The sequence below is a fragment of the Gopherus flavomarginatus genome, chromosome 3 (genome assembly GCF_025201925.1).
Source record: "Gopherus flavomarginatus isolate rGopFla2 chromosome 3, rGopFla2.mat.asm, whole genome shotgun sequence".
Classification (NCBI taxonomy): Eukaryota; Metazoa; Chordata; order Testudines; family Testudinidae; genus Gopherus; species Gopherus flavomarginatus.
The window spans coordinates 183,955,951-183,978,039 of record NC_066619.1 but is presented as its reverse complement, the minus strand read 5'-3'; the positions used below and the strand labels follow the sequence as shown (position 1 = coordinate 183,978,039).

The window sequence follows — 22,089 nt, the reverse complement described above, 5'->3', positions numbered from 1 at the left end:
TAAACTCCTTCACTGTGTGGGAATAACTGTCTGGGTGAGATTATAAACAATGCAGCCTATGTCCTGTTTTAACTGTTGCCATTTCTGTCTTTCGAACAGTGTCCTTGACTACTGGACTGCCCGTATCATCTACTGGGCAGAGGCTACAAAACCTCAGGAAGAAGCCGTGAAAAAGCAAAGAGGACATGCTGAAAGCAGTTATGGATCACTCTGCCAGAGAGAGTAAAAAACTGCAGGACTGGAGACAAAGGGAAAGCAGGCTCCGCCAGAGAAAAGCAGCAGCTAAGAAGAAAAGCACAAGACAGCTGATAAGCATCCTGGCACGCCAAGCGGACTCTATCCAGTCACTCGTAGCTATGCAGGCAGAGCACTACCATGCTGTCCCCGCCCCCCCCCCCCCCCGTCCCAAAGCTCTTTCCCTTGTGCCCCAATGTCAGCTCCAAACTCCCTTCCCCAGCATCCAGGTTCTTACCACCACCAGCTGCCCCCAACACCTGTATGTTCACCAACCAGCCCTGAGAACTACGACCCTTACCCTCTGCACTCAACCCCCATCACCATGCACTATTTTCATCCCGAAGGGCAGCAGTCATTGCACAGCACTCCAGACAGGACATACTCAAACCTGTGACTGTACAGTTCACCACCCCACTCCCTTGCCCTTTTAGGTTCCCAAAATGTTGTGTGTCTGTCAAGAAAGTTATTTTCTTTTCAATAAATGAATTCTTGGCTTTGAAAACAGTCTTTATTATTGCAGAAAGTGAAAGATACCAAAGCCCAGGAAAGAAACAGGCAATGCAAATCATTTTAGGAAAAACAGATTCTTACTAACATTGTAACCACTGCACTTCACGCCCGTGCAAGGCACCAAACATTTCTGTTGGTTTTCAGCCTCAAATTCCTCCCTCAAGGCATCCCTAATTCTTGTAGTCGTATGTTGGGCCTCTCCAGTAGCCCTGCTCTCTGGCTGTGCAAATTCAGCCTCCAGGCGTTGAACCTTGGAGGTCCATTCCTGACTGAATGTTTCACCCTTCCCTTCACAAATATTACGAGGGTACAGCACGCAGATATAACCGCAGGGATGCTGCTTTCCCCCAATTCTAGCTTCCTGTACAGAGATCTCCAGCGCCCTTTAAAACGGCCAAAACCACACTCCACAGTCATTCTGCACCGGCTCAGCCTGTAGTTGAACTGGTCCTTGCTCCTGTCAAGCTTCCCTGTATACAGTTTCATGAGCCAAGGCATTAACGGGTAAGCGGGGTCTCCAAGGATCACAATGGGGATTTTGACGTCCCCTACTGTGATCTTGCGGTCTGGGAAAAAAATCCCGGCCTGCATCTTCCTGAACAGGCCACTCTTCCGAAAGATGCGTGCATCATGCACCTTTCCAGGCCAGCCTGTGTTAATGTCAATGAAATGCCCACGGTGATCCACAAGCGCCTGGAGAACCATAGAGAAATACCCCTTCCAATTAAGGTACTCGGATGCCAGGTGGGGTGGTGCCAGAATCGGAATATGCGTCCCATCTATCACCCCTCCAGAGTTAGGGAATCCCATTTGTGCAAAGCCATCCAGAATGTCCTGCACGTTCCCCAGAATCACGGTTCTTCTTAGCACTATGCGATTAATGGCCCTGCAAACTTGCATCAACATGATTCCAACGGTCGACCTTCCCACTCCAAACTGGTTCGCGACCGATCAGTAGCTGTCTGCAGTTGCCAGCTTCCAGATTGCAATAGCCACCCACTTCTCCACCGGCGGGGCAGCTCTCAATCTCGTGTCCTTGCGCCGCAGGGTGGGGGCGAGCTCCTCTCACAGTCCCATGAAAGTGGCTTTTCTCATCCGAAAGTTCTGTAGCCACTGCTCATCATCCCAGACTTCCATGACGATGTGATCCCACCACTCAGTGCTTGTTTCCCGAGCCCAAAAGCGGCGTTCCACGGTGCTGAGCATTTCCGTGAATGCCACAAGTAATTTAGTGTCACGCGTCAGGCAACTCAATATCATCGTTGGACTCCTTACTGTCACTTTGGAGCTGAAGGAATAGCTAAACTGCCAAACGTGATGTGCTGACGACAGTCATCAGCAAAGTCCTCAGCAGCTCAGGCTCCATTTCCCACAGAAAACGCGCTGCACAGAAACCGTTGGGAGACTCACAATGGCACCAAACGTGGACGTAAAAACTGTGACTGCTAGGATGTGAAGCAATGCACCACGGGGCGTTGCAACAGGAAGCGGAATGACCCGCAACCTTCCGTCCCCTTCCCACAACCCACGGCGCCAAAATGGGATGAGGTGCTCTGTGGGATAGCTGCCCACAATGCACCACTCCCAACAGCGCTGCAAATGCTGCAAATGTGGCCACACTGCAGCACTGGTAGCTGTCAGTGTGGCCACACTGCAGCGCTTTCCCTACACAGCTGTAAGAAGACAGCTGTAACTCTCAGCACTGTACAGCTGTAAGTGTAGCCATGGCCTGAGACTATCAGCACAATTGGCATCAACTGGCTGTTTCAAAAGTATCCAGGGACTAAAGAACAATGAAAAATAGAATTACCCTCTCATTCTTGGGGTATGTCTATGCTGCAGTTAAGAACCGGCAACTGGGCCATGCCAGCTGATTTGGGCTAAGGGACTCGTCAATTGCAGTGTAGGCGTTCAAGCTCAGACTGCAGCATGGGCTTTGGGATCCCCCTACCTTGCAAGGTCCTATAAGTCAAGCTGAATGGCTACACCACAATTAAACAGCCCCTTAGCTCAAGCCGAAGTCAGTTGGCATAGGCCAGCTACAGGTATTTAATTGCACTGCAGACATACCTTTGTCGATTTTTCTTCCAGGTTAGGAAATAGTCACACTGATGAGGCCATACTGGAAAACTAGCACTATTCATCTATTCTGTGAGCAAAGTTTCATTTTCTAGAGCCAGTCTTTTTTCCAAAGAGGGTTGGGTGTTTTTTTAAAAATAAACATGGTTTTGTTAAAAGTCTTTACTATAATTACATCCTAAACATATCAGCTTCAAAATGATGCACCTCCTTCACCAATACTCTGTTCACCTCTCTGTGTTTCTAATTTTCTTCTATTGTATATTCAAGTCATATTTGGAATCACTTCCAGAAAAAGGGGGACAGGAGACCCTTAAATATGAATTCCTCAGTGTTACATTTAGTAGCACTCAGCCTGAACCCTCCTCCATTAATTTGCTTTCTTCTGCTTTAAGTTTTTTTGGGGACTGCTCAAGTCTGATGAGGCTACATAATGAAAGGTTTGCTTTCTTAACTACTCCCACTTCTCTTTTTTCAGGAGTAATAGGGAGGGGATGAGGAAGAAGAAAAGACAGAGTAAGGGATGCTCTTAAGTGAATTCTCTGGCCTTCTCTGATGCTTTGGATCCCTCTTCCCTAGAACTTTAAAGGCTCTTTTAGTCTGCTAAGATGCCTGGATGTCTTGCTGATGGCATTTCCTCTTCATTAAGTGCTGTTCCTTTACTGTGAATGCTTAGTTCAACACACGGAGCATGACCTCTCATAAACTGATGTGGTCTGTTGCAGTCTTTTGGAAGGGCAGGCATTAAAACGACCAGCTCTTATTCGTTTAAAACTTTACTAGATGACTCAAACAGAAAAAAGATGGGTTGTTTCTCTTGAACTAGCCTGGTTGGTTTACTCTTACACACGGTCCTCTCGGCTTCCTGTCCTGTAACAATTCTAGCTCTCTTATGGGCTCTGACCTGTCAATATTTTTCTTCTTTTGTTCTCTTCTGATCCAAGTCTCTTTAATCATCTAAAACTGACTCTTCTCCCCCAATATTTCTTTATGATGCATGTTTCTCCAGTCAATGTGGAGACATTTTCATGTGAGTGTGAGAAGACTGGGGGCGGGGGGGAAGGCAGCCTACTTCACAGGCTTATCATAAAGCACCTCCTGAACATAAATTGTGCTAGAAGACTCCAACATTATGCTATATACAAATGGAAAAACCCAGCCCTGGCAGTGGTTCTCTCTGAGACAAGATCACAGGCTCACAAAAGGAAGAAAAACAAAAACCAGAGCTTCCAGCCATGAAACTCATGCTGCATGGTAGTTTTTTTTCCCCTCTTCCTTCACTATGGTTCATAGTTCTTAGCTCTTCAGAAGAGTCTCTGCAGAGAACACAAAAAACTCCAGACACCACCTCACACGCCCCACCCTGTCTCCAAGGCTAAGTAAAGATTTAAAAAGCAAATGATGGGTGGCCTTCATTTTCCCTTTTCATTTTCTGCATAAATTCTTAGGATTAGAAGGGTCACTAAGAACTACAGGCTGTTCACTTCAAAGTAAGAGTTAAAATCCTAATCAATTTAATTTTCTTCAATCAATATCTTGTACCCCTACAGATAGTCATAACAGTTATGATTATATAGTAATGGATCTGCTAGTTCAGATTATGATGCTACATGTAGTAACTTTTTACAACGAGAATTAGTGAGCCACGTTAACATACAAAGACATTTCTTTACTACTGTGTTACAGCAGCCTAAGTAAATCCTTTTTCTTGTCAGTAGCCAGGAGCATAAATCCAAAAGCAGGCAGAAGTAAGAGCTTTAAAAATTTTAAACGAACAAAAATACACATCCTTGAAATATGAACACTTCAAAAAGCTCTGGTGACAAGAATAAATCCAAGGGTTTAAATAAAAGTAGGTTACCCGATTTTTGAAACAGCCTACTGAACTAGCCTGTCCCACAGCAATTACATATTCCAACCAGCTAATATATAACAAGGAGTACAGAAACTAGAAGACATCCTCCCTCACCACCACTCCCTTTATCTGTGTCCATTTCTTCCCTACCCCAAACTCCTGCCATCCTAGGAGCCACTGACTATATGGAATACAGTATTTCCAACTGCTCCCTGTTATTTAAAAAAAAAAGCGGCAAACAAATTACACTTCTACAGGACATAATTTTTACAAAGATAATGTAATGCACTAAATTTCTACCCATGGTTTTGAACAAGTCTCTTTACCTCCCTCTCCTCACCTGTAAAATAGGCACAATAATACTTGTCAGATTCACAAGGGGCAGACAGATGTGTGTAAAGGGCTTTAAATTGAAGTGCCAGAGAAGTTCTTACTTATTTCATGCTTCACTTGTGAAAAGTTATTTGTGGCTGAGTCAAGTTTAGAGTGATTGCATGATATTGCATATAAATTTAGATTGCAAGCCATTGCAAGGACTATCTTTTGTTATGAGTTTCTAAATCGCCTAGCACAATAAATTCCCTATGCTGTTTGGGACCTCTGCGCACTGTTGTATTACAAACTAACAACAGACTGTCTCTTATGTCACTGCAGGTAAATTGGTTGCATCATTTAAAGCCTAAAGGGCAAAACCAAATAAGGAAATCTGACTCATTTTAATACAAGAATATCTTATTCAGTACTGTGCTTTGGTGTGAAAGCTAGACTCAAGCTAGGATCAAGTTGCCAATAGAATTTTCCCAATGCAACACAAGTTGATTTAAAACAAATTCAAAAATTACATTAAATTTGTTAGTGTATAAACACTTTGAGCATATAAACAAATACTTAAAGATGACCAAGAACTTCACTTCAAAAAGTGAAGGCAAATAATGGGCTGTGTTTTCTTTAATTTTTTCAGTTAATTTAGTATTTAGGGATGTAAAATGGTGGAATGACTCAGCAGAATTAAGCAGACTCAGCTGCAGTAACCAAAGTGTTAGTTTTTAACAAGTGATACAAACTAACAGTTAAAGTTTTCCTAGTTTGGGCTTCAAGTCAGTCTTTAACCCTTGGATACAGAGCCCTAGCTTCCCACACAGCCTTCTCCTTATGCTATCTCCCAAGGAGCTATTCTTATAGACCTCAATTCTGCAAACACACATAAACATGCTAAGCCTTACACAAGAGTAGTTCTTTAAGTAGTCAGTGGGACTACTCGTATTTAATTTTTAAGCACATGCTTAAGTATATCCCAAATCTTTTGAGCACTATTTTTACCATGCATTTTTCCAAACTCCTTTGTGGATTCTTAGTGGTTTTCAAAACAAACCTACACAACCAACAGTAATGAAGGTGAACTGAGGCCCAAGACAAAGAACAATATTTCAGAAGAGAGGAAGCAAAGAGTAATTTTTTTTAAAAACAGATCATGATATGAAGTGCCCCTTCCCCACAATTGCAACCAAACGCAGCAGTGAACAACAGTTTAGTACTGGAAGTGAAAAATACCATATCAGTTTTATTACTGAGTGCTGACTGTGCATTTCATAAGGCAGAGAGAATATACCGTAGATTGTGGTTCTCAAACTTTTGTACTGGTGACCCCTTTCACATAGTATGCCTCTGAGTGTGACCCCCCACCCTCCTTATAAATTAAAAACACTTTTTATATATTCAACACCCTTATAAATGCAGGCGGCAAAGCAGGGTTTGGGGTGGAGGCTGACATCTAGTGACCCCCTGAGGGGTCCCGACCCCCAGTTTGAGAATCCCTGCCATAGAAGATCAAAAAGGGTATTCTACTGTTCTAAATCCCTGTGCTGCTACACAGCTGTTGCTTTCACTTTGTGTTTTGGGAACCCTTCATGAATAAAAAACAAAATTATTAGCTTTTTATCTTTTGATTGTCTGCATCTTTTTATATTTTAAGTTCTTCAAAGCAGGAAGTGTATCTTATCCGTGTCTTGTGAAGTGCAATGTAAATGCATACGATTGTAAAATATTTTACAACCTCCATTAAGAAATGCTAAAAATAACATTTATTTGAATTACGAAAATCCATGAACACATGCCATGTACATATAGCAATGCTTCTTCCTGTAGTGTTGCCAAGGAGGAGATTCACCATTCTGGACTGCAGCTTTGCCACCATACCTTTCCGCTTGTAACACTGATCCAAATGCCAAGATCTCCAGTCATTTGATTTTTCTAATCTGCTTTAAGCAACTCTAGAGAATGGTATCAGAAGTTGCTTGACAGTATAAAAATATGCCCCCTCTCCTAATGACGCTAAAATCTAGTTCTGACACTGAGGTGATAAACAAGTTTAGGGTGAAGAGAGAAATCTTGCAGAGGTCATTACTGAAAGGCTGAGCAAAAGAGTGCATTTTGAGGAGGGATTTGAAGAAGATTGAGATCATTTGCTACACAGGAAGACAGACGTAGCAGCAAGGATGAGGCAACCCGGAAGAAGGAAGTAGCAAGTGGGAGAAAGACAACAGAAGTGAGGAGTAATGAGACTAAGCCCACGTCCAGACTAACCCGCGGCATCGGCGGGTTAAAATCGATTGCTCGGGGATCGATATATCGCGTCTAGTCTGGACGCGATGTATCGATCCCCGAGTGCGCTTACATCGATTCCAGAACTCCATCAACCCGAACAGAGTTCCGGAATCGACACGGAGAGCCGCGGACATCGATGCCGCGCCGTCTGGACGAGTGAGTACCTTGATTTTAGAAATTCGACTTCAGCTACGTTATTCACGTAGCTGAAGTTGCGTATCTAAAATCGATTTTAATACCCTAGTCTGGACGTGGCCTAGGAGGAGAAATAGGCAGTGCAGAATTCTGCAAGGCCTTGATGGTGATAAGTGTGAGGAGTTGAGAACAGACTGGTGTGGGGTGAGATGAGACACAGGGAGACTAGAAAGAAGAAGGCTGATGGAGTAGAACGCGAGATGGTGAATGTATTAGACATAGGTTTCAACATTACAGCTGGACATGAAATACTGGATTTTAGAGATGCCACAAAAATAAAAGTAAACAGAAATTGGTAAGAGGGATGGAATGAGACATTCAGGTTACAACTCTGGAATATGGCAAGCACGGTGGAGTTAGTGATGACAATGGGAAAGGAGGTAGCATGATCTGATAAGGAATAGATCCTATTAGGAATCACAACCTTTTAGAGTTGTTGACACTGATCCTCAGGAACCCACTGATCTGTGTTCATCACAGGACATGGAGGAGAGGAGGCGGCGGCTGACTATACATCACCTGTGTGTTTCTGGATTCCCCAAGGCTAAAAGTGAAACCACCTTATAATGGCCAAGAACCCAGCCCTTTAATGGCTATTTAAAACCCCCACGCACTAAAGTATTTCACTCCCGGGCATCTCAAGCAGAAGGATAATACTGATGTAAGCAGAGTCAGGATGAGCTCTACTCTGACATCTGGTGGTGAATTACAGCGAGTGTGGAAAAGAATTTCAGAGGCTGATCGTGTTTGCATAGGCACACCCACCCCGCTTAGCATAGCCCACGGCAGCCTAAAATGGTTACTGTCACAGCTGTGGGATCCCCAATTTCTTTGTTATTGGGGCAGAAGGAATAAAGTGTTGTCACCCTAATTATGTAAATGAGGAACTATGAAACTGTTTTATGACAGAGAGTCTCACCATCAACTAAGTAGCACTCGCTAGACAAGGGACATGGGTCCCAAAACCCAGTGACCTGAAAGAGGCTGGGGACAGATATCTGTACCTGGTGGTGTGGGCCTCTTGTGTGAGCCAGAAGCATCAATTGCACCTTCTCCTTCTCTCTCCACTGTTGAACATCAGAGCTGATTTTTGATTCCCTTAAGAATCTAGTTACAGGTTACTGAGCTGAACTCACTTTGGTCTGATGGTGCACCAGCACTGGGGCTCCCCTATATGAGCTGAAATCACTAAAGAGCTAAAATTACTGAGCTGAGAGCACTGAGTGCTGTGATAACTAGTGAGGGAGCCTGAAGCTATATTGCGGAGCAGAGCAGCTGGTAGAGCGAAGCAGAGCAGTTTATGGGGACAGCTGGAGTGCTCACGAAGCAAATGGAGCTGAGCAGTTTGCGGGGACGGCTGGAGCAGATCACAGGACGGCTGGTAGAGCAGAGCAGCTGGCAGAGCGGAGCAGTTTGTGGGACAGTTGGAGCGGCCTACAGAGCGAGCGGAGCTGAGCAGTTTGCGAGGCTGGCTGGAACGGATCATGGGACGGCTGATGGAGCAGAGCAGCTGGCAGAGCGGAGCTGAGCAGTTTGTGGGGATGGCGGAAGCAGAACCCCACGGTGAGGCAGGGCAGTCGGCCCCGGACCACATAAGGTGCCCCTTTCCACCCAGGCTGGGGGGAGGAAAAACCCTGCAGATAAGACTCTTGAATTCTGGGGCTGCACTGACCCAGAACAGAGACTTTTGGGTTGCGGAACTTTTGGGACTGTGGGTGATCTTTGGGTTGCTGGACTCTAGGGACATTTGGGGTATTGGACTTTGGAGTCTTGGGGTGATTTTGGGGTTGCTGGACTTATGAGCCCAGGGAAAAGGACACAGCCCAATTTCCTGGGGTGGGTCTTTGCTCATGGTCTGATCTATGAACTCTAGTTGAGGTGTTTTCCCAATTTAATGCTTGTTGTTTATCTCATGTATTAAACATTTTCTGCTACACTGGGACCCTGTGCTTGCGAGAGAGGAAGTACTGCCTCTTTGAGGCACTCAGGGATGTGTGTAAGATTTTCCCCATGTCACTGGGTGGGGGCTCGAGCTGGTTTTGCATTACGTTATAGGGAAGGGACCCCTATGTATTGAACCCGGCCCTTGCTACTATCAATTCGGCCTGGCAGAAGGGTTACACTGAGAACTCTCCCTCCCTGAAACTTAAAGGCTCTTCATCTATTTTTCCCCCTCTAGTCAAGCTGCATATCCACCCTATGATGACATTGAAATAATGGACTCACAGGGAAATACTGCTAGCTGCAAATGATCAGGCCAACAACTTTCCATCACTACTGACTTGGACAGAACATGTACCAGAGCCCTGAAGATGAAAGACTTTGTAAACTACCTCCCTTGCACTTTTCTGAGAGTTTTTTCTCATAGGTGTTTAATTAAAGTTGAGTGCACCGTACTGTCAGACTCCCAAAATGCAGAGTAAAATGCACAATGCACTGTTTTTCCTTCAGATTTGTAGTAAAACACTCTGAATTACAGTCCCATCTTGAGTCCTGCTACTTTCAAGATTCAGTGCAGAATACATTCTGCAACTCATCTAGTCTATACCCTCAGTCCCATGTGCTTGGAGAACAAGTCCAGGCATGTCTGGTGGGCATTGCTGAGTCCACAGGCAAGGCTGAGCAATTCCCCTGGTGTGGCCTCATGCAGGCGAGTCACTGAATTGTAGCTCCCTTGATGGGCAATGGCTGTTAATGGATTGTTTTACACCCCACCCAGGCATTGGTTACTTTCCTCGCTGTTGTCTCTGAGGAGCTAATGTCTAGCTGATTCCCCAACTTACAGCATGTTTTAGTGACAACCATACAACACAATCTCATAACTTCACATGCACTAAAGATATACACATTTAGATATAACAGTGACTTTCAGCCGATCATAACCTTCCCCTGATATCTCACATAGCATGCTTTATATGCAATATCAAAAAGTTATATACAGATAAGTAATATGGGGGTTACAAGATGCTTCCTCAAAGTATAGTATGTCACAGGTTTAATTTACTAGGACGGTCTCAGTAATTCAGGCCATTTTGCTTGTTCCCGAAATATTCTCCTCTTCCCCTCCACCCCCTTCTCAAAATAGTAGCCATGCATGGGGAGAAAAATTCTGTTTCGAATTAGTAGCTTTAGTTTAAGAGCATGAAATGGCAGTACTAGGCAACAGTCCAAAATCAGAAAAACAGAAATATTACTTGCTTCAAACCAGTAAAATTCAATATCATGGTAACAAACAAAGTACTTGCAGTGACTTTAAAACTACAGTTACTTGCATTGCATTGGAAGGAGGGAGCAACAAAGTGAGGTACATTCACAGAATTAACTAACCAGTGGCTACAGGGACCTTCCGCTATTCTTAACTTGAACAATTTTGCACTATTTGGGCACAATTTCACGTGATTTTTTTCAGCCATTAGTATTTAATCTTTGCCTTTGTTTCTTCTGTCACAAGAGAACACTTTCCCATTCTACTATTTTAAAAAGATTTCTTGGGTGATCATTTTGAAGAACCCAGAAGCATACAGCCCCAGTCAACTGCCAGCGCTCTCAAGCAGCTCCTTTCTCTGGCTTTCCAAGACCCCCACTATATCCTCAAAGATCATGACCATCTGTAATAAGTTTAGCCATCTTTGCCACACTATCACTAAAGATATGAAAGCCCCCCCCCGAAAAAAAAACAACTTCCCCATGTCTAAAATACTTTAAAAGACACACACACACACACACACACACACACACACACACTAAGCTGTGTACTGTTAAAGGCTCATGACGACTGTTCATATTTGTCTACACCAGTGGTTCTCAAGCACAATGGGTTAGCTGGGCCACACAGTCTGGAGTCCATGAGACTCAGGAATAGCAGGAGCAGGGGGTGCACAAAGAAATCATATATTTCTTTTTTAAAAGAAAGATCCCGATGCTGGAGCACCTTATTGGTCAGAACAATCAAAGGCCAGCACTCAGCCTGGAGAACAATTCCTTCTGGCCAGTGCCAAACAAGCTCCTCCATGGGACTCCAATCCTCCCAGCAACAGTATCCTTCGCGTTCAACCCCACAGAATAATAAAGAAATGCTGTGAATACATCTACTGCCCAGTGTGATGCAGTTATATGACCACACCTTACACTCCAGTCACACCACATTTTTTGAAGTTCTACTCTGCAAAAACCCAGATTTAATTTTGTCTTATAGTACAGAGCTGACAATTTCCCAAAGCAATAGTCTCCTCCCCAAAAAACTGATAAGTTAATTACCATCTGTGCAGTAATTAGTGTGACACACACTGTCCAACTACTGTCTGCGCTCAGAGTTCCCCTCAACTGCACAGCACCTGTAGTGGCACCAGTAACTGGCCTGCAATAAGGCAGCTCAAAGTTACCAGAGAACCTATCCACCTTACCCCGGACTTCACAGATGTTATGCAACACACAACATGCAGCAAAAACATTAAAAATATTTCTTGAGATCCAGCCTAATCATGAGACATTTCCATCTGGCCTTCAGTCTTCCAAAGGCACACTCCACAACCCTGCTGCACCGGTTCAGGTGATAGTTAAATCTGTCCTTGCTTCTGTCCAGGTGTCTTGGTGTAAGGCTACATAAGTCAATGAAACAAAAATCACTCCACCATAATTAGGAAAGCCCATCAAATCCCTCTATTTCCTGGGCATTGCCCAGTGTGACCACCCTGTAGAGCAGGGCACAATTAAATCGCTTTGCACACTTGGACGACAACTGCCCCCACAACAGATTTTCCAACCCCAAACTGGCTGCCCTCTGACCAGTAGCAATTTGGGGTTGCAAATTTCAAGACAGACTGCCATCCATTTCCTCACTATCAGAGCAGCTCTCATCTGCCTCTCTTGCATTGCATGGTTTAGGAGAGTTTGGTACAACTACTCCAGGAACGTGGGCTTCTGCATCCAAAAATTCTGGAGCCAATGCAAGTTGTCCCAGGTTTGCATTACAATCCAATCCCACCCACTCTATGTTCATCATTTGGTCCCCAAGATCGCTGCTCTACACTGTATAGCTGGTCAGCAGGTACCTGCAAGTGTTTCAGCTGCTCATTCTCAGTCATCCTCAGTTCTGCAGATACAAAAGATCGTCTTACTCTATACTTACAATGGTCAAGTCAGCTCAGTAGATATCTATCTCATCCATATTTCTGATGGCAAGATAGCAGCTGTGATCAGGGAACACCTCAATGCCAACTGTCAGAGGGCATCCTATGCCATAAATCTCATCAGGCCTCAAAACAGTCACTTCCCCAACTCACAGATTATGACAACAGTATCTGAAAGGTGTCATATGCAAACTGGTAACCTGCAGATCATTAATACTATTGTGTGCTGTATGTACAGGCAGTGTATAAAAAGAGTTCTAGATGTGTGCTGGAAACATTCCTCAAACATGTTTAGCAGCCAGTGCCCAAGTACAGCCCAACCTAGACAAAGAAATGTTGTTTCACAGACTTGACTGTGTATCCTGTGTAAATTAAGTCAGGTGTGACCTAAAACAAACAGAAAAAGCACATTTACATACACTGTAAACAAAGCCATCATCATCATCATCAGGCAAGCAAGCTGGGGAAGATGACCACTTAACCTTGAAAGAGGATGCAGACTGCACCCCTTCCTGACTCTTAAACAGGGTCAATTGACTGAGAAAACAAACAGGCAAAAAGCCATTTTAACATCCTTTACCTGAGGCAACAAAGAAACTAAGGCCATGTCTACATCTAAAACTTTGCAGCGCTGGTTGTTATAGCTGTATTAGGACAGCTGTATAGGGCCAGCGCTGCAGAGTGTCCACACTTACTGCTAGCAGCGCTGTAAGTGCTGTTAGATGTGGCCACACTGCAGCGCTGTTGGGAGTGATGCATTGTGGGCGGCTATCCCACAGGGCACCTCGTCCCACAGCGGCGCTGGGGCTTGTGGGAAGGGGAAGGAAGTGTGATTGTCCTTCTGCTTCCTGTTCCTGTTCCAACGGCCAGCGTTGCTTTGGTACACATGCGGAGCACTGTGGCAGCATTGTGACTCTAAAGCGGTTTTTCTGCATTATCTTTCAAGAATGGATCCTCAGGTACTGAATACCTTACTAATGACTATTGCCAGCACATCTCGCCTTACTGTGGATCTAATCCTTAGGCTGCTAAATGTGCGTGTGACTGACATTGAGGAGTCGGACGATGGTACTGAATCGCATCAATATGCAGACAGTACAATGCTAGTGGCAATAACAGACGTGCTCTGCTCCGTGGACCGGCGCGTTTGGGCTCGGGAAACCAGCACTGAGTGGTGGGATCACATCGTCCTGCAATCATGGGATGACGAGCAGTGGCTGCAGAACTTTCGTATGAGGAAAGCCACTTTCATGGGACTTTGTGATGATCTCGCCCCCAACCTGCGGCGCATGAACACGAGATTTAGAGATGCCCTTTCTGTGGAGAAGCGGGTGGCTATTGCAATCTGGAAGCTGGCAACTCCAGACTGTTTCCGATCTGTGGCGAACCAGTTCGGAGTGGGAAAGTCCACCGTTGGAATGGCGCTGATGCAAGTTTGCAGGGCCATTAATCGAACACTGACAAGAAGAACCGTGACTCTTGGTAACGTGCAGGACATTTTAGATGGCTTTGCAGAAATGGGCTTCCCTAACTGTGGAGGGGCAGTAGATGGGACGCATATTCCTATTATCTCTCCACCCCACCTGGCATCGGAGTATATTAATCGCAAGGGGTACTTCTCTGTGGTTCTGCAAGCGCTTGTGGATCACCGTGGGCATTTCACTGACATTTACTCTGGATGGCCTGGAAAGGTGCACGATGCACGCATATTTAGGAACAGTGCCCTGTTCAGGAGGCTTAGGGCCGGGACCTTTTTCCCAGATCACAATATAACAGTAGGGGACGTGGAAATGCCCATCGTGATTCTGGGAGACCCCGCTTACCCATTAATGCCATGGCTCATGAAACCATATACTGGGAAGCTTGACAGGAGCAAGGAACGTTTCAACTACAGGTTGAGCCGCTGTAGAATGACTGTGGAGCGTGCTTTTGGCCGTTTGAAAGCTCGCTGGCGCAGTCTGTTCGGGAAGCTAGATTTGATGGAAAGCAGCATTACCGCAGTTATATCCGCGTGCTGCACCCTCCATAATATTTGTGAAGGGAAGGGTGAAAGGTTCAGTGAGGAATGGACCTCCGAGGTTATACGTTTGGAGAATGAGTTTGCTCAGCCAGAGAGCAGGGCTAATAGGGAGGCCCAGGAAAGGGCTTCAAGGATTAGGGATGCTATAAGGGAGCAATTTGATGCTGAGAGCCAGCAGTAATGTTTGGTGCATGTGTTGTGCTTTGCTTTACCTTGCTGTGTATAATTAGCCATTTCTATCACCAATAAAACATATGGAAAGAAATACAAACCAAAACCTTTTATTTGTCATACAGTAAAAAACAGGTAAGGGGGTATGGGTGGTTCACAGTACATTCAGAGGTTTTACTATTTCCTATTTTACTCAATTGTAACCGTCTGATGCAACTCACCATTACTTTGCTGCAGAATGATGGGGGTGGAGTGCACTGGGTAAGAATTAAACATATCTTGGTTACTAGGTGATGTTATAGGTGTTGGGGGCAGCTGATGATAATAAGGAACTGGGTGCTGCATAAAGCTATTTTGAGGATACACAGGGGGACAAGGAACATTGCTTTTGGAAGCCTGTGGGTTATCACGGTATATATTTGCCTGCATGGCTACAAGAGACTCAAAAGACTTGGTTTGGCGAGACAGGAGTCTCATCATCTGCCTGGCTATTCTTTTGGCAGACAATTCCTGTCTCCTGCTTTCAGTCAGCCTCCATTCCTGTACACTTTTTCTCCACTCCTCAGTCTTCCTACTTTCCCTGTTGTAGTGGTTCAGAACGGTCTTGATCAGCTCCTCTTTTGATTTCCTAGGATGGCGCCTCAAATTCTGCAATCTACGTGAGGCCGGTGACACAGCCGCATTACTCGAGTTGTCTAGAAAAAATAGAGATAGAGACATGTAATACACAGGGGCATCATTGTTTATTATCAACTTTTGAAGGACATTGGAAACTGTAGGTAGCATCCCTCTCACATACCTCACATAACACTGTAGAGTTCAAGAAAGCTAAGACATGTCTAGCAATGGGGTGAGTACTTTTGCTTAAAATTCTCCCATGTTAGTGGGATGCCTTGGTTCCTGCTTGGAAGGGGGGATCGGTGAGGAAGAAGCACCCCGCAGGACACGGTTCCCGCTTGGAAGGGGGGGTGGGGGACGGACAGAGCACACCGCAGGGCAGGTTTCACGCTTGGAAGGGGGGGTGGGGGACGGACAGAGCACACCGCAGGGCAGGTTTCACGCTTGGAAGGGGGGGATCGGTGAGGAAGAAGCACCCCGCAGGACACGGTTCCCGCTTGGACGGGGGGGTGGGGGACGGACAGAGCACACCGCAGGGCAGGTTTCACGCTTGGAAGGGGGGATCGGTGAGGAAGAAGCACACCGCAGGGCAGGTTTCCCGCTTGGAAGGGGGGGTGGGGGACGGACAGAGCACACCGCAGGGCAGGTTTCACGCTTGGAAGGGGGGGTGGGGGACGGACAGAGCACACCGCAGGGCAGGTTTCCCGCTTGGAAGGGGGGATCGGTGAGGAAGAAGCACCCCGCAGGACACGGTTCCCGCTTGGAAGGGGGGGGTGGGGGACGGACAGAGCACACCGCAGGGCAGGTTTCACGCTTGGAAGGGGGGATCGGTGAGGAAGAAGCACACCGCAGGGCAGGTTTCCCGCTTGGAAGGGGGGGTGGGGGACGGACAGAGCACACCGCAGGGCAGGTTTCCCGCTTGGAAGGGGGGATCGGTGAGGAAGAAGCACCCCGCAGGGCAGGTTTCCCGCTTGGAAGGGGGGGTGGGGGACGGACAGAGCACACCGCAGGGCAGGTTTCACGCTTGGAAGGGGGGGTGGGGGACGGACAGAGCACACCGCAGGGCAGGTTTCACGCTTGGAAGGGGGGATCGGTGAGGAAGAAGCACCCCGCAGGACACGGTTCCCGCTTGGAAGGGGGGGTGGGGGACGGACAGAGCACACCGCAGGGCAGGTTTCACGCTTGGAAGGGGGGGATCGGTGAGGAAGAAGCACACCGCAGGGCAGGTTTCCCGCTTGGAAGGGGGGGGTGGGGGACGGACAGAGCACACCGCAGGGCAGGTTTCACGCTTGGAAGGGGGGGGTGGGGGACGGACAGAGCACACCGGAGGGCAGGTTTCCCGCTTGGAAGGGGGGGTGGGGGACGGACAGAGCACACCGCAGGGCAGGTTTCCCGCTTGGAAGGGGGGATCGGTGAGGAAGAAGCACCCCGCAGGACACGGTTCCCGCTTGGAAGGGGGGGGTGGGGGACGGACAGAGCACACCGCAGGGCAGGTTTCACGCTTGGAAGGGGGGGTGGGGGACGGACAGAGCACACCGCAGGGCAGGTTTCACGCTTGGAAGGGGGGGATCGGTGAGGAAGAAGCACCCCGCAGGACACGGTTCCCGCTTGGAAGGGGGGGTGGGGGACGGACAGAGCACACCGCAGGGCAGGTTTCACGCTTGGAAGGGGGGATCGGTGAGGAAGAAGCACACCGCAGGGCAGGTTTCCCGCTTGGAAGGGGGGGTGGGGGACGGACAGAGCACACCGCAGGGCAGGTTTCACGCTTGGAAGGGGGGGGTGGGGGACGGACAGAGCACACCGCAGGGCAGGTTTCCCGCTTGGAAGGGGGGATCGGTGAGGAAGAAGCACCCCGCAGGACACGGTTCCCGCTTGGAAGGGGGGGTGGGGGACGGACAGAGCACACCGCAGGGCAGGTTTCACGCTTGGAAGGGGGGATCGGTGAGGAAGAAGCACACCGCAGGGCAGGTTTCCCGCTTGGAAGGGGGGGTGGGGGACGGACAGAGCACACCGCAGGGCAGGTTTCCCGCTTGGAAGGGGGGATCGGTGAGGAAGAAGCACCCCGCAGGGCAGGTTTCCCGCTTGGAAGGGGGGGTGGGGGACGGACAGAGCACACCGCAGGGCAGGTTTCACGCTTGGAAGGGGGGGTGGGGGACGGACAGAGCACACCGCAGGGCAGGTTTCACGCTTGGAAGGGGGGATCGGTGAGGAAGAAGCACCCCGCAGGACACGGTTCCCGCTTGGAAGGGGGGGTGGGGGACGGACAGAGCACACCGCAGGGCAGGTTTCACGCTTGGAAGGGGGGATCGGTGAGGAAGAAGCACACCGCAGGGCAGGTTTCCCGCTTGGAAGGGGGGGTGGGGGACGGACAGAGCACACCGCAGGGCAGGTTTCACGCTTGGAAGGGGGGGTGGGGGACGGACAGAGCACACCGGAGGGCAGGTTTCCCGCTTGGAAGGGGGGGTGGGGGACGGACAGAGCACACCGCAGGGCAGGTTTCCCGCTTGGAAGGGGGGATCGGTGAGGAAGAAGCACCCCGCAGGACACGGTTCCCGCTTGGAAGGGGGGGTGGGGGACGGACAGAGCACACCGCAGGGCAGGTTTCACGCTTGGAAGGGGGGGGTGGGGGACGGACAGAGCACACCGCAGGGCAGGTTTCCCGCTTGGAAGGGGGGATCGGTGAGGAAGAAGCACCCCGCAGGGCAGGTTTCCCGCTTGGAAGGGGGGGTGGGGGACGGACAGAGCACACCGCAGGGCAGGTTTCCCGCTTGGAAGGGGGGATCGGTGAGGAAGAAGCACCCCGCAGGACACGGTTCCCGCTTGGAAGGGGGGGTGGGGGACGGACAGAGCACACCGCAGGGCAGGTTTCACGCTTGGAAGGGGGGATCGGTGAGGAAGAAGCACCCCGCAGGACACGGTTCCCGCTTGGAAGGGGGGATTGGTGAGGAAGAAGCACCCCGCAGGACACGGTTCCCGCTTGGAAGGGGGGGTGGGGGACGGACAGAGCACACCGCAGGGCAGGTTTCACGCTTGGAAGGGGGGGTGGGGGACGGACAGAGCACACCGCAGGGCAGGTTTCACGCTTGGAAGGGGGGATTGGTGAGGAAGAAGCACACCGCAGGGCAGGTTTCCCGCTTGGAAGGGGGGGTGGGGGACGGACAGAGCACACCGCAGGGCAGGTTTCACGCTTGGAAGGGGGGGTGGGGGACGGACAGAGCACACCGCAGGGCAGGTTTCCCGCTTGGAAGGGGGGATCGGTGAGGAAGAAGCACCCCGCAGGACACGGTTCCCGCTTGGAAGGGGGGGTGGGGGACGGACAGAGCACACCGCAGGGCAGGTTTCCCGCTTGGAAGGGGGGATCGGTGAGGAAGAAGCACCCCGCAGGGCAGGTTTCCCGCTTGGAAGGGGGGGTGGGGGACGGACAGAGCACACCGCAGGGCAGGTTTCCCGCTTGGAAGGGGGGGTGGGGGACGGACAGAGCACACCGCAGGGCAGGTTTCCCGCTTGGAAGGGGGGGTGGGGGACGGACAGAGCACACCGCAGGGCAGGTTTCACGCTTGGAAGGGGGGATCGGTGAGGAAGAAGCACCCCGCAGGACACGGTTCCTGCTTGGAAGGGGGGGTGGGGGACGGACAGAGCACACCGCAGGGCAGGTTTCACGCTTGGAAGGGAGGATCGGTGAGGAAGAAGCACCCCGCAGGACACGGTTCCTGCTTGGAAGGGGGGGTGGGGGACGGACAGAGCACACCGCAGGGCAGGTTTCCCGCTTGGAAGGGGGGATCGGTGAGGAAGAAGCACACCGCAGGGCAGGTTTCCCGCTTGGAAGGGGGGGGTGGGGGACGGACAGAGCATTGCAATCTACTTACCACGAGCACGATCCTCAGCTTCCTCATCAACGTCCGCTTCCAGCTGCTGTGACTGGCTAGTCTCCTCAGGGCTGGAGAAGAGCTCCTGGCTGCCTGTGTCCTGAGACTCTGGGGTGTCCCCCTCAACGCCAGTAGCATCACTGTATTCATCCTCTACACCATCCCCCACTTCTCCCTGCTCTGAACTCTCCATCGTGCTCCTAGGATTCACGGTGGGGTCACACCCAAGTATGGCATCCAGCTCCTTGTAAAACCTGCAGGTTGTGGGGGCTGCTCCTGAGCGTCGGTTTCACTCACGGGCTTTGCAGTATGCACTCCTCATCTCCTTAATTTTTACTCTGCATTGCAAGGCGTCCCGTTCGTGGCCCCTTCTCAGCATGGACTGCGATATCTGACCATAGGTATCGTAGTTTCTCCTTCTGGAGCGCAGCTGTGTTTGAACAGCCTCATCTCCCCACACACTAATTAGATCCTGCAGCTCTGCATTGGTCCATGCTGGGGCTCGTTTGTTGCGTGGAGGCATGGTCGCTGAATGATTGATTGATTAATTGCACTCCACGCCTGACTGAGCAAACAGGAAGGTGATTTTTTAAATTTCCCGGGGGATTTAAAGGAGGGGTCAGGTGAGCACAGGGCAGAGGAGTTTTCTTGATTACCAGAGAGGTATCCTCAGGTATGCTGGGATACCTGCTTATTCCACGGAGGTCAAGAAAAGCGCTGGTAAGTGTCTACATTGCATTACCAGCGCTGGATCACCAGCGCTGGATCCTCTACACCCGAGACAAAACGGGAGTACGGCCAGCGCTGCAAACAGGGAGTTGCAGCGCTGGTGATGCCCTGCAGATGTGTACACCTTCAAAGTTGCAGCGCTGTAACTCCCTCACCAGCGCTGCAACTTTCTGATGTAGACAAGCCCTAAGTGCTTCAGGCTTTATGTTGATCCTGGAAGAATGACTGGTGAGAAAGCTACTTGGAACAAGGGACGCTAGAGTTTGTTAGATTTTAGTCTTAGAAGCATATTTTTTCACTTTTGTTTCTAGCCATTTCTATCCCTACTCCTTCTACTTAATATCACTTAAACCTAGGCTCTGTTGTTAATACGCTTGTTTCACTTTTACAAATCCATCTCAGTGCTGTATATAAAACTAAATGGTAAAAGCCTCCACTAACCTACCAGGCTAGTGAACATTCTGTTTCTTTGGAGGCAGAAATCTTGATAACTTCTGTAACGATCAGTGAGAGGGACTGGACACTACAGGGGAGATGGCTTTGGGGTGATTTGAGACTGGAAGGGCTGTTGGGATCACCCTGCAAGAGTAACCAGGCTGGGGGAAGCCTTGTGCTGAAAGCATGCTGCTGTTGGGCAGGGCTTTGAGCTAAAACAGCACAGAAGCACCCAGGGCTCATGGGGAGAGAATAACTGCTCTGGGTGAATATCCATAGCGATAGTGGCAAAAAGGAATAGATTATGAGATGGAACAAAGATTTGTGGAAATTTGACCCCAAACTTCCATAGTTCTCTGAGACAAGTGAAGGTATGCCACTAAACATGGCAGCAGCACCACAATATACTGCAAAAACTTCCCCCACGGTAGCATGCCAGACTGTGGCATGGGGCACACTGGGATGTTACCCAGTGTTTGGTGTCCTTTAGCAATGTGGCCTGATGCTGCAAGGACACATTGCACCAGCAAAGGGAGCCAAATGTGAACGCACACAGCTGAAAGAGCTACGTCAGCTGTAGAACACCTGCAGAACTTCTGCCAGTAAAAAAAAGGAACAACTTTCTAGTGTAGATGTGCCCCAAGACAGATACCTTGGAACTGGAGCACAGCAGCATTTTTAACAGTGAGCAAAGGCACTGCACAACAGTTTAGGAGTGGATGATAAGGGCACCATGTGTACCTGAAACTGCACAGGAAGTTTAGTTCATCAGAATGTAATTATTCACATTGGATTGTGACCAGGAAAATAGGGTTGAAAACGCTGCTCTTACAACAAGAAGTGCCATAGGATATTTCATAGCCAGCACATCCAACAGTTCCCCTTATTTTGCTAGATCTGCTGCAAACATAAGACTAGGTCAATGCCCATAAGTACTGTAGTAATAACAACACTGATTCACTCTATTGCCATTGCAAAATTAATACAGGAGTATAGTTCTTACCAGTACTCTTAATATCTTCCTCCGTTATAGCAGTAAGGGGCTTCCCCTCAATCCCCAAAAAGTCAAACAAGCTACCATCTTTAAGAGTGACATTTACACAGGAACAGTCATCTAGAAAGACGTGTTCAGGAACAGTTTATGTAGCAGAACTCACACCCACCCTTGCAGACACCATATCAATATGGCAGTAACTCATTTAAATGATTATTTATACTCTTAAATGTACACAACAGATATTCAGGTAAAAATTTGACTTTATCCTGAAAATTTTAAAAACTGCACAAGACGAATTCTGAAGTGGCATCAGAACTCTGGATATATCTTTTCTATTTTATTTTTGAGAAATCAGCTGGACACAAGAGATACTACAGTACATTTCTAGGTGTTTATAACATGACCCAGGTAACATTACAAGGCACACAACTAAGCATTTAAGAACCAAGGAAGTACTTTGAAATACATAGCCTTGAATACACACTTGCTAATGAAATGGAAAGTTACTAATTGTGAATGTTTGAACAATCAGGTGTGATGTCCTCTAAATTTTTTGAAGCTGAAGGTCAAGCTGTCATAAACAGATAGTTACGGGTTAATGTCTCTTACCTGTAAAGGGTTAACAAACAGGGACCCAAACACCT

At 48.4% G+C, this 22,089-nt stretch overlaps 3 protein-coding genes across 3 annotated transcripts in view; 1 reads left to right on the top strand and 2 right to left on the bottom strand.

Moving 5' to 3' along the window:
• FGF2 (fibroblast growth factor 2) overlaps window positions 1-22,089 on the bottom strand; it is a 93,255-nt gene that overhangs the window by 45,823 nt on the left and 25,343 nt on the right. The gene's annotated exons all lie outside the window — the stretch shown is intronic.
• Window positions 14,895-20,205, bottom strand: LOC127047832 (uncharacterized). Its single transcript, XM_050946681.1, has 2 exons — window positions 19,285-20,205; window positions 14,895-15,495 (listed from the first exon to the last, which is right to left on the bottom strand). Exons 1-2 carry the CDS (start codon window positions 19,475-19,477, stop codon window positions 14,990-14,992), a joined length of 699 nt encoding a protein of 232 aa, XP_050802638.1. The 5' UTR covers window positions 19,478-20,205; the 3' UTR covers window positions 14,895-14,989.
• Window positions 15,490-19,257, top strand: LOC127047767 (uncharacterized). The gene is made up of 7 exons (XM_050946501.1): window positions 15,490-15,800; window positions 16,012-16,117; window positions 16,434-16,591; window positions 17,123-17,334; window positions 17,492-17,702; window positions 18,545-18,966; window positions 19,229-19,257. The coding sequence occupies exons 1-6, from the start codon at window positions 15,678-15,680 to the stop codon at window positions 18,677-18,679; spliced, it is 945 nt and encodes a 314-aa protein (XP_050802458.1). The 5' UTR covers window positions 15,490-15,677; the 3' UTR covers window positions 18,680-18,966; window positions 19,229-19,257.